This window comes from Phascolarctos cinereus, unplaced genomic scaffold (genome assembly GCF_003287225.1).
Source record: "Phascolarctos cinereus isolate Bilbo 61053 unplaced genomic scaffold, phaCin_HiC Scaffold_4;HRSCAF=312, whole genome shotgun sequence".
NCBI lineage: Eukaryota > Metazoa > Chordata > Mammalia > Diprotodontia > Phascolarctidae > Phascolarctos > Phascolarctos cinereus.
The window spans coordinates 508,434,182-508,446,935 of NW_027555847.1; the positions used below are offsets into that span (position 1 = coordinate 508,434,182).

Below are 12,754 nucleotides of genomic sequence, written 5' to 3' on the forward strand. Positions count from 1 at the left end.
GAGATCCCTTATTGGAAGACAATGCTTAAAACTGCATCTTACTCAGCTGACTAAAATAATAGTGAACAAACAGTTAACACAGAGAAATGTTGTATTCTCTGTACCCTTCAATCAGGCAACTATAAAGATGTAGTCCGCTGAGGAAAATCATATGCAAAAGCCTACCTACAAAAGTCTTCTCACTTTCATCGAGCATACTTGTGTATAATGCATCCTTATAAAGATTATATGAATACGAGAAAGTATTTGGGGTGGGAGTATTTAGGTATATGGGGTGGGAGTTATTGATGCTTTCCCTCTCCCTCTTTTTAATTTTAGTCAATAGCAACCATGATTTTTAAAATATTTATTGGATCTGAGATATCCTGTAAAGTGATACCTAATGGATTTCCTTTGTGGACTTGGGCTGGTCCCAGCTTTGTCTTCCTAAGTACTATTTTTCCTTTTTCCTATGGCACATTGGACATTGAGGTATTAGAATCAAAATAAGGTGGTTCCTCCATCACTGATGATGAAAATAGGATGTTAGAGAAATATTGGCAATCTTCCTGCGCTTTTTATCTATTTGTCATCTCCCTGCTATTTTCTTCTGCAAATGCTCTTGGGATGATGTGATTTATTTGAGTCCTCACAGTAAGTTTTCTAGATTTTTTTCCCTTCCTTCTGCTGTTTCAGAAGACAATACGCCTCATAATCTTCTAGAATCTTCTGTAGTGCTTTATGAATAAGTTTGTATTCTAAAGTGGGTGCTGTCTTTGGCTGTCATTCTCTCTCTGCTTTGCAAGCAGATAAGTCATTGCTAACTAATGAGATTTCTGGACTCTTTAAGTCTCCTTGTTGTGGTAACTGTTTTATTTTGGTCATACTTCAGTTGTCATGAAGGTTGATATCTTTGCCTTTTGCACATCCCATGTTTTGGCACTGATAGTTTGACTATCAGGTTTGAAGCTGTTACGGCTTCACAGTGGAAAATATAGTTGAGGTTTGAGAAAAAAAAATGAGGCCAAAGGCCTGTAAATTACTCAGAATTTTCATGTCTATACATTATGAATAAAATGGAATCAGAAATTGCTAGAAAAGTCACAAAATTGACAAAATAAATTATGACAGACAGGAAATGACTGTTCACTTATGTGAAAGTCATTTATGAATCAGCCATCTGCATACAGTTAAACCACCAACTTGTTAGAACAGAGATCAAAATCACCAGCAAATTATTTGAAAAACATTACAGAGAAAGATAGTGAAAGATTATGAGCCATATCACCTCATCAAATAGTGAAAAGCTTTATAGGAAGAAAAAGAATTTACAGAAAGCTTAGTGTGAAGTTGATCTAATTGGTCCAGATTATCCCAAAAGCATCTAAAGATAAAACTGGAAAGACAACAAATAGAAAAAAAAGTGGAAAAGATCTGTCAACATTTCTGGAACAAATTATTTGCTGCATCAATGATAGTAGAACCCCCGTACATAGACTAATATATCTTTTTACCCTCCAATGTACTATACAAAGAAGGAGAAATTACTCTAAGGACAATGAAAATAGAAAGAACAAGTAGACTAGATTAGACAGAAGAGGACTATGCTGGAGGTGACATAATTTTGAGGGCTCTGAAATGTTATTAATTCTCAGGATTTTTGAAAAGATGGAAGATACTAAATGATTCCAAAAAATTACAGATGATATTGCTACCCAGAGGGGGAAATTAAGAAGATTGAACATAAATTAAATGATTCTGACCTACATGCTTATTTTCTCATGTCTACAAAATCTTTGTGAAGATTTTATATACATATATATATGCATATATATATATATGTATATATATATGCATATATATATGTATATATAAAAAGTACCCTTGATGAAAATATGAGAAAGGAACAGGCAGACATTCATAACTGATATTTCACAGGAGACTAGATCTTTGTAGTCACACAACTGACTTAAAGACAGAGCAAATATATGTTCCCACTGTACTTATTTTTTTGTTGCTGTTGACTATAAAATAATATTTGATTTGGTGGACCATAGTGTTGCTTTAAAGACTTTCTTCAAACAGGCTCCAGATAGATAAATATTTTTATAGATAGATAGGTAGCATGGTGGTGCAGTGGATAGAGCTCTGGATTTGGAGTTAGGAAGATCTGAGTTCAAATCCAGACATACACTTGCTAACTGTGTGACCTGGGCTAGTCACTGAACCTGTCTGCCTCAGTTTCCTCATCTGTAAAATGGGAATAATAATAGGCCCTACCCCCAAGGGTTATTGTGAGGATAAGATGGGATATTTGTAAAGCATTTTGCAAACCTTAAAATACTAGTTATATTATGATCAATAGATAATTTAAGATTCCTTCATGGATGCAAGATTAGAGACAACTTTGTCCAATGGTCCTCTAATTATTAACACCAAAAAGATATAAAATAAGAAAATGTGTCCCTTTCCTTGAGGAGCTCTTGTGCTCCTGAGCAAAACAACTTGTATACAACTAAAGATAAGGTGTACGCAAAGTAATGTCAAGAGGGAGCAGTGCTAATTACTACAGAAATCAGGAAAATCTTCCTATGGCAGGAAGCAGCCAAGCTGCACTTTGAAGAAAGCCAGGGTTTCAATAAGGCAGAGGTAAGAAGGGAGAGTATTCAACAAAGGCACAGCAATGGGAAAAGGAATGTTAAGGACAGGGAACAGTTAACAGGTCAGTTTTACTAGAATAGAGCATGCAAGAGCAGAGTAACATGAAGTAAAATTGGAAAAGTAGGCAGGAGCCAGATAGCAAAAGGCTTTAAATGCTATAGTGAAGAGTGCATTTTACCCGAGGTAATAGGAAGTCATTAGAGGTTTTTCAATGGGGAGTAATATAGGTAGATATGTTTTTTATATCAATTTGTTAACTGTAGGGAGGATGCATCTAGCCCAGCTAATGAGAAACTGAACTAGAGTAAAGGCAATGTGTATGGAGCCAAGCAGATCATAGGACAGAGATGTTACGGAAGTAGTATCACCAAGATTTAGCAACTGATTAGCTATGAGGTTTGAGGAAGAAGAAAGAGTCAAGGGTAACTTCATGGATGTGAATCTATGTGACCAGAAGAAAGACTGTCAGCAAAAGAGGAAGTTTGGAATCAATTACTCAACTAGCATTTATTAAGTACCTATTATTTCAAGAAACTAATAGTCTAATGGGAGAGACAACATGCAAACAGCTAATAAGAATAAGGTAGATTGATATGAAATGATATGATATGATATGATATGATATGGTATGATATGATATGATAAATGTGGGTGTGGTCTCAGAGGGAAGGCACTAAGATTAAAGAGGATTGGAAAGGGCTTTCTGTAGAAGGTAAGACCTTGGCTGAGATTTGAAGGAAGCCAGAGAGGAAGGATGGGTTTGGAGGGAAATATGAGTTCCACTGGGGACATGATGGACATACTGGGAGGCAGTATGGCATTGCGAAAAGATTTCTGACTCTGGACCTGCATTCAGATTGAGACTGATGCTTACTACCTTTATGATCTTGGGCAATTAATTCACTTAAATATCTTGAGCTTCAATTTCTTCATCTGTAAAATAAAAGAAATTAGACTAGATGGCCTCTGAGTGCCTTCCAGCTATACCTACAAAAACATCTTAATTTTGGATAGAGCAACAGCCCTGGAGTCAGGAAGACCTTAGTTCAAATCAGGCCTCTGACACTTATTATCTGTGTGACCTTGGGCAAGTCACTGAATCCCAACTGCCCCCTCTCCCCCTGCCAAAAAAACAAAAACAAAAACCCAAACATCTTAATTTGTTGCTATAACCCTTTGGAAATCATGGTCTTTACCTGCAGGTTCCTCTTCAGTGACAATGATCTGTCCAGTCCAGGGTGCAGAAGGTTGACCTAAATGAACCAAAAACTGAAAATTAGAAACGGCTCCATAATGAAGACTGGCTGCTATGTTCAATCACCTCAACTACTTTTACCATGTGGGTGACTCATTTGATCAATCTGATTAAAGAACTACTGGATTAATTTCCCTTCCCCACCTTCCACCCCCAAATTGTGACTAGTTCAGTCATTCCACACGACATTCAATGGGTCTCTTCTATGTGAAAGCCTCATGTTTGTAAAGAAAGCAGAAACTGGGAAATATCTAGGATACCTCACTGGCCTTCTAAGAGCTTAGCCTGGGAAGGGCAGTTAGATCTGAGCTCAGATAAATGGCCAAATGGATGATTTCCAATAATGTTGCCCTTGTGCTTTATATATCTATATGTAAACATATAAATATAGATATATGGAGCTAAGTGGCACAGTAAGTAGATAGAGTGCTGGACCTGGAGTCAGGAAACGCTGAATTCATATCTGGCTTCAGACATTTACTAGCTATGTGACCCTGGGCAAATTACTACTTCTATCTTCCTTAGTCTCCTCATTTGTAAAATGAGGATAACAATATTTCATCTCCCCAGCATTTATTTCCCAATGTGAAAATTTAATGAGAAAATATCTGTAAAGCACTTTGCAAACCTCAAAACTCTATGTAAATGCTATCTATCTATCTATTTCTCTATCGTCATCATTATTATTATTGGTATGCCATAGTTCAATGTCTCCCCAACCTGTAGGAGGCTAGGTGTGCTCTTTTCAAACAAACCTGGGGGCAAGATTTATGTACTAAGGCTTTATTTAATATTAAGGTTTAGCATATAAACAATAGAAATGTTTTTGATAGCTAAAACAGAATGGCCTCCAGCTAATTTTCAAAACTGTGTTGCTTGGAAATTAGGAAGTGCTACGGATAAGACCTTTGCCTCAAAGAGGCTACTTCAAGGTAAAGAATTTCTCTGTTAAAAAAACAAAGAAACCCAATACTTATTTTTGGAATGTGCTAGTATGAGCATCAGAAATAGTTTTCAGGTCCTTGGATTCCATGTCTTTGAGCAAAGTTAAGAAAATAAAACTTTCAAATGCAAACAAAACCAAATTTCATGAGAATGGGGAAGTCTGTGAACTGCAAGATTTCTTGGACATGCATTTGTCTAGAAAAGATGTCTTATTCCTACCTCCCTCTAGTGGATGTGTGGAGGAATGAACACAAATACAACCTCTTGTGGGCCACTGAGTTTGCTAAATCTCTGCCTTAAGGAAGATGCTTACTTTTAAACCTGGCTCTATCTACGGGGTCCAGTGCTGCCACAGGCTCAGAAACACGGGACGGGAGGCTTATTCCAGTTTTGTTCACCGCTCGGACACGAAATATGTAAGAACGACCTTCAATTAATCCAGTGACTGGGAAGCGAGCAAATTTGACAGGTGTGTCATTGCATTGGGACCAGGTGTCTGTGCCGACCTCACATCTGAAGGAAAGAGAGCAAGGATTAGGAGGAAGCAACAGAAAGTGGGAGTGGCAGCCCAGGCCTGCAGCCTGGGGCTCGATCTCCAGTGACCTGGCCAGCAGCAGCACACAACAGCATCATCTACCCAAACAATCCACTTGAACAGAGAGGTCAGGCATCTGGTGACTGCTGCCACTATGGCCTTCAGCTGTGTCCACACTTCTTTAACAAGGAGAAGGAAATTTGAGTCGATTCAGTGTACATTCATCTTCTCTGAACTCCTTCCCAGCAGACCTGCTGTTCTGTGCCACCTACATGTTATGCTTTGGGAGGCTGAGGTAGTCAGCAAGGTTGAAGTACCTGTGTAGGAGAGGCCTAAGGAGCAAAGGAGGGGAATGTGACCCTCCATAGCTCCAGGTGGGCTCTGGCAATGCCTTATCGGGAGCATCTGAGAAGAGCAAAGCAGAGCAAAGGAAGTATGAATCAGTGAAAAAGGCATTAAAGCTTTTCATAACCCAGTCCCCTCCTCTTTTCCAGTCTTCTTACATACCCCATCCCCAAGTACACTTAGAGCCTGTGACATTGGCCTCTTTGCTGTTTCTGGAGTAAGACACTCCATCTCCTGACTCAGGGCATTTTCTTTGGTTGTCCCCTATGCCTGGAATACTCTTCCTCCTCATCCTTGCCTCCTGGCTTCTTCCAAGTCCCAGCTAAAATCCCACCTTCTACAGGGAGCTTTTCCTGATCCCTCTAAATCGGGGGGGGGGGGGAAGCGGCCTCCAGGCCACATGTGCGGCCTTCTAGGTCCTCAAGTGTGGCCTTTTGCCTGAGTTCAAGTTTTATAGAACAAATCCTTTTATTAAGGACATTTGTTCTGTGAAGTCTAGATTCAGTCAAAGGGCTGCACTTGAGGACCTAGATGGCCACTTGAGACCTCGAGGCCAAAGTTCCCCACCCCTGCTCTAAATTCTAGTGACTTCCCTCTACTGATTATCTCTGATTTATCCTGCATACAGATTGTTTGTACATAGTTGTTTCCATGTTGTCTCTCCCATTAGATTGTGAGCCTCTTAAGGGCAGAGACTGTCTTTTGCCTTTCTTTGCATTGATGTACTAGAGCTTGAATCAGATGATCCAAGTTCAAATTAGACATGACCTTATGAAAATCATTTGACCTCTCTAGGCTTCAGTTTCTTTATTTATGATAGAGAGAGTTAGACTAGTAGATTTCTAAAGTCCTTTACAATTCTAAATCCTATGACCATGTTTCCAAATAACTCTCCACCACCATGATACTTTAAGTTGTACTCCTAGTATTTATTCCTTTATGTTTATCATTGTCCTTTCCTGTTCTCCTTTAAAGGTAGATAAATACTTTGAGTCCCTAACACTTTAGTGAGCTTGAAATTATTAAATAGTATTTCTCCGGAGAAAAGAAGGAACAGTATGAGAACTCCGTGTGCCAGAAATAGAAGAGAGTGAAATATAGAATAGTCTAAGGAAAGGGAAGGCCAGGTAACCACATATAAAATGAACCTATTTCACAATTTTGACTGAATAACAATCTTTTAGAATATTCAATATCAGATTTAAATATGTAGTATCAACATTATTGAGTGTTATTTCTCTGGGAACAATAGTCAGACAAAACATTTACAACCCACACCTAACAGCTTTTGTTGTTGTTATTCAGTATTGCAGTCATGTCTGACTCTTCATGACCCCATTTGGGGCTTTCGTGTCAAAGATACTGGAGTGGTTTGTCATTTCCTTCTCCAGCTCATTTTACAGATAAGGAAACTGAAGCACACAGTTAAGTGACGTGCTCTGGGTCACACAGCAAGTAAGTGTCTGAGATCAGATCTAACAGCTATAAGACCAAATTTTTTTATTTGGCTATAATAATAATAGCTCACATTTGTATTGTGCTTTAGGGTCTGTAAAATGTTCAACATACATTATCTCATTTGAACTTCATAACAATCCATGAGGTAAGCACTACTACTTATCATCCTCATTTTTGTATAGGAAAACTGGAGCTGAGAGAAAGTAAACAATTTGCTCAAGGTCACAGAGCTAGTAAATAGATGAGTCAGAATTCAAACTCAAGATCTTTTAGACTCCAAGTCTGGTGCTCTCTCCATTACACCAAGCTGCTTCTACAGAGACTTAGGTGTTATTCATTCGCAGACATTTTTCTCAATGTTCCTACAAATTCAAAAAAGAAAAAGAAAAACATAAGTCCTATGGGTACTGCCTCTTGTTCTGTCTTCCTCTGGAAACACAGTGATTTAAATTTAATCTCTCACACAGTCAGTTTTTACAAAGGCCTTTAAACTGCAGCAAGCTAAACTTCATTCAGTATTGGTCCTAAACCATCAGACATCTTGATTGATGTATGCTGTGCAACACAATTTCCCTGCCACCAGTAACTGAGATCTGGGGAATGGAGACAATATATAGGCACAGAAGGTAAAGTGGTGATTAATAACTTCTCTGTAGTTTCAAGAGGCCATGGGGTGTGGGTGGGTGGGTGGGTGGGGAGAGCTGAGGTCATCTTTGCTTTCATTTCACATAGTTTTGTAGTTTAGTAAAAGAACTGAGAAAACCAAAGAAATTAGGGGTCTTTTCCCATTCCCTGATGTCCAATCTGTGCAGCATTGGGGCTTGAGTAACAATGACAAAGTCCAAGCCAGAATGGAGTAGTGGCAAGATGATTGGATTTCTTGCCTGAATTTCTAGGTTTGAATCCTGGTTGTGCAGCCCTAAGTGAATCATTTAACTTCCCTGACCCTTAGTTTTCTCATCTGTAATATAAGGAGGGAGGATTGTTGTTGTTTAGTCATTTTTCAGTCATGTCTGATTCTTCAAGACCCCATTTGGGGTTTTCCTTGGCAAAGATGCTGGAGTAGTTTGCCCTTTCCTTCTCATTTTACAGGGTTGATTTGCCCAGGGTCACATGGCCAGTAAGTGCCTGAGGTCAGATTTGAACTCAGGAAGAGGAACCTTCCTGATTCCAGGCCCAGCACTCTACCCATGTGCCACCTACCTGCCCATAAGGGGGGAAGAATAGATGTTATTTGTGATCCCTTCCAGTTTTAGTTTCTGTGATCCTTATTCTAAGCCAGGCCATAATTAGGCTAATCTAGTAATTCAGCTTTGGGGGTTAAAATACAGTAATAGGTACTGGTGGATCATAAAATGCTATTGTGTTAAAACTGTTCTTCCCTGGCTCCCTGATTCCCTCCCCCGTCTCGTCAATATAGTATAAGTAGCCAGTATAAAGAGGATAATAGCTGGAAATAAAATTATAAATGGGAACCTGGAAGTCACAAACTGTCCCAAAGATCAGAGCATAATTTACAAATTATACCATATATTAACCAAAATTCATATCCTAATAGTATGTGCTGAATCAGCAGAAACCATCTAGGTGGTGCTGTCAGGGTTCTGATTCTATGATATGTAAGTTCCAGACAAATTCCAGACTTCTACAGCTCCAGACCAGCAAAACATCGAGAAGGTGCTGATAACTTTGAAATTTTACTGATAACTTTGAAATGATTTGGATATGTGAGATGAGTTGGAGAAGACAAACCACTCCAGTATCTTTGCCAAGAAAATCCTTAATAGGGTCACAAAGAGTTGGATATGACTGAAATCACTGTGCAACAACAAATGAACTAAATCCAAGGTGGCACAGATGAAAGTCAGTTGGTTCCCCCCCAAACCTGATAAAAATGAGACCTCAAACTCCTTCCCCCTCCCCAAGGACTCCTCCATTTCCATTGGGTCCATGCTGCCTGGTGCTACCAACTCTAATCCATGGTAATGTGAGTGATATTCTGTGCCTCTTCCCTTCCCCATCCTCCTCCTCACACTCCCTGCCTTCCTTCACCGTCCCATCCCCCTCTCTCACCACCTGCCTCTACATCCCTTTCACAGTTTCTCTCCATACCTTCTGTGTTTAAAGTGTGATTGCCGTCTCTCTTCCCACTGCCAATCACGGTCTTTCCCAGAGAGTATCCAAATAATCGGGTGTGCCTGCTCCCATTTCATAATTTTCTAAATTATCAATTTGTCCATTAAAGCCAACTTTACCAGTAAAAGATTAGAGGATTGATTTTTAAAGTGCACCCTGTCTCCAGAATCAGCACAGCAGACAGCTAGATCAGAAAGACATTTCCAGAGGGCAGCAAGAGCTGAGGTGGAGCTTCTGATCATCATTCCCCTTCTGCCTCTTTATGCCTCAAAGGGCAAAGTAGTCAAACAACTTCCCTACCTGTTGAAGGACATGCCATTGCAGCCAAGACCTGTTATAGAAAGCACCAAGTGGGGCTGCCAGAGAAGTGAAATAAAAGGGCGTAGGGGCGAAAAGGAAAAGTTCTTGGCCACCCCATGTCAGGGTGTGAGCACAGGCTCTCAATCTCTCAATAGGCATAGTGGGGCTGGCCATCCCTCCTCAGTGACAGCCAAAATCTTACTACAATCCCCGTGACAATTTCCTGCTTCTCTCTGAAAGGAAAAGGAAAGAGAACCTAGTCTTATCCGGAAGAGGACACTAGCCATAAACACCAGGCTCTAGGGGTGAGGAGAGACCCAGAGACTGGGGGATGATGAGTAGAAGAGAATTCCTGGCTAGAGATAGTTGTAAAGGCCAAGAAGATGCTGTGACTAAGGTAGCAGGAAGACAATGTGTATATAATGTCCCCAATTCATTAAGATAAAAGTTGGCAATTACCAACGAAGTCAGGCCAAAGGTTGCTAATACACAGTCCCTGCTATGTACCAGAGATTCTTAACTAACTTCAGTTAACTGACTTAACTAATTTAACTAACTTCAATTGTACATAGGTCCATAGGTTTCAGTGACAGCAGCACTTTTTGCACATTAAAATAAAGGCAGCATTTTATTTCCTTAGCACAAACCATGACATATTCCATACATTCCTAGTAGAAAAAAAAAGCCTGAATAATTATGGCTCTTAAAATTGCAAAAAGGGAGAAAAAGAGTCTTGTTAGTTCTAAGAATCCAGTTCTGCCATCTACATGAATCAAATTAATTAGACCATTTTTCAGGTCTTCACTTGCCCTGCATAAACACAGCTATTGTAAGATATAAGGTCTAGTAATAAACTTAAAGATATCTAAGCATTTTAGATAGTAGCAGTTTAACACTAACACATTTCCCCCTTAGGGTCAAATTAATACCACGTATTGTATCATGTATAGGGTTTTCTTAGTAACTATACAGTAATTATATTTAAACTACATGCATAATGTGAATATAGATTTATGTGCTTATTAAACTGAGATACAGAGAGGTCAGTGGCTTTCCATAGCCACACAGCAAATAATCCAGTTCCTCTGACACCCAATCCAGATATTTAATTTTCAAAACAGCCTCAATGAAATGTACAGATTTATAGAATGCTTGCCAGATTACACGTGCAGATGATGACATGTGATTAGATGGGCAGCCAACTGAGTTAGTCCATCAGTATACATGTCTTCGACATACACTACAGATGGACAATCAGCTGGGTCCAGAACTGAATAGGAGGAAAAAGGCGGTTTGCATTTCATCTGGGAAAGTACACAGCTCTCTCAATGACTCCAAACTGCTTCCTGAAACAAAAGCCCATCCTTTTGAATCAATATTATCCTGGGAATGTAATATGGATATGAAACATGGAAGACTATGCTATCTAAACAGTCAAAATTGAGGGTCACTTGAAAGACACTAGAGAGACCATGGATGTGAATTAGCAATTTATTATCAATAATGACTTTGTGTAAAATATAATATCCAAGAAATGTCTGATCAGAAAAAGAAAGCAGGCTAGTCATGTAGCAATAGTGAATAATGGGGAGCTGCTAGGTGGCACAGTGGATACAGCACTGGCCCTGGAGTCAGGAGGACCTGAGTTCAAATCCGGCCTCAGACACTCACTGGCTATGTGACCCTAGGCAAGTCACTTAACCCCAATTGCCTCACCAAAAAAAAAAATAATAGTGAATAATGGAGAGCCTGTGTGCTACACTGACGTGCATAGAATGTTTAAAAAAAAAGAAAAAGAAACAAAAAGACCTCAAGGAAGGCCTCCAGCATGTTGAATGGATTGTTTCTTGAGGATTTAAGGGAGGATGTGAATAAAGGTCACATAGGATGAGGACTTATGGATGGTTTGTGACTGGTACTCTTTGAGGAGAGTACATACACAGGTGAGACCACCGATCTATTAAAGCATGGGTTCTTGACCTCTTCTTGTGTCATGAGCCTCTTTAGCAGTCTGGTGAAGCCTAGGGACCCCGTCTCAGAATAATCTTTTAAAATTCACAATTTAAAGAAATATTAAATTTCAGTTAAAGGTTTGTGAAAATAAAGATACATGTATCTGTGCATATATGTGTGTATCCATGAGATATGTATGTATATATTTCTCATCTAAATTCATGGATCCCCTTGACATCTATCTGTAGACCATGGCAGCTAGGTGGTACAGTATGTCTTGAACCTTGGAGTCAGGAAGATGTCATTTCAAATCTTGTCTCAGGTGCTCTCTAACAAGGTGGCGCAGTGGACAAAGCGCTGGACCTGGAGTCACGAATGTGTGAACACAGATACAGCCTTAGACACTTACTAGCTATGTCACCCTGGGCAAGTCACTTGACCTCTGCCTCAGTTTCCTCAGCTTTAAAATGAGGATAATAATAGCACCTACCTTCCAGGGCTGTTGTGAGAATAAGATGAGACGATAATCATAAAATGCTTTACAAATCTTAAAAGCACTTAAAATACCATATAAATACTATTATTAGCATTGTTATTAATTATTATTATTATTGCTACGTGACCCAGGGCAAGTCATTTAACATCTCTGTGTCTCAGTTTCCTCACCTATAAAACAGGAGTAATAGCACCAACCTCACTGAGCTCAAATAAGTTAACATGTTAGCTATCATTATCAACCCTCAACCTTTGTATTCAAACACTGAAGTAATTTGAATTGGGAATCAGAGTCAAAGTCTGCCTTTAGAAAGCTTAACACCGGATGTTTGCATGACCAAGAGGTAGTCAAATAAAAATGCTTCACATGCAGATGGTAAAACCAATTAAACATGAATCTTCCTGCCTCTCCAAGTCCTTCAAAAGGCTATAAATGACTTCATACTGAACACTGACTTACTTGTCAATGAAATAGCCCAGTATTGGGCTCCCTCCATCTACAGCAGGCTGTTTCCAAGAGATGATGACATAATCTTTGTTGGCATCTAAGCAGACCACATCTAGGGGGGAAGCGGGAGCTCCTGCAATCTCAGCATCAGCATCTATATAGGAAAGGACATCATTTCTGTTAAAGTTCTCTCCAGGTTGCTCTAAATCTAACTAAAAGCATTAATTACAGATAGGTCCATTCA

General features: G+C 39.4%; 1 protein-coding gene across 1 annotated transcript in view; it reads right to left on the bottom strand.

The window, feature by feature from the left end:
• Window positions 1-12,754, bottom strand: part of MYOM1 (myomesin 1) — a 172,269-nt gene that overhangs the window by 91,877 nt on the left and 67,638 nt on the right. The window contains 3 exon segments of the mRNA XM_078153487.1: window positions 3,837-3,893; window positions 5,154-5,353; window positions 12,523-12,664. Of these exon segments, the coding sequence (XP_078009613.1) occupies window positions 3,837-3,893; window positions 5,154-5,353; window positions 12,523-12,664 (399 nt within the window).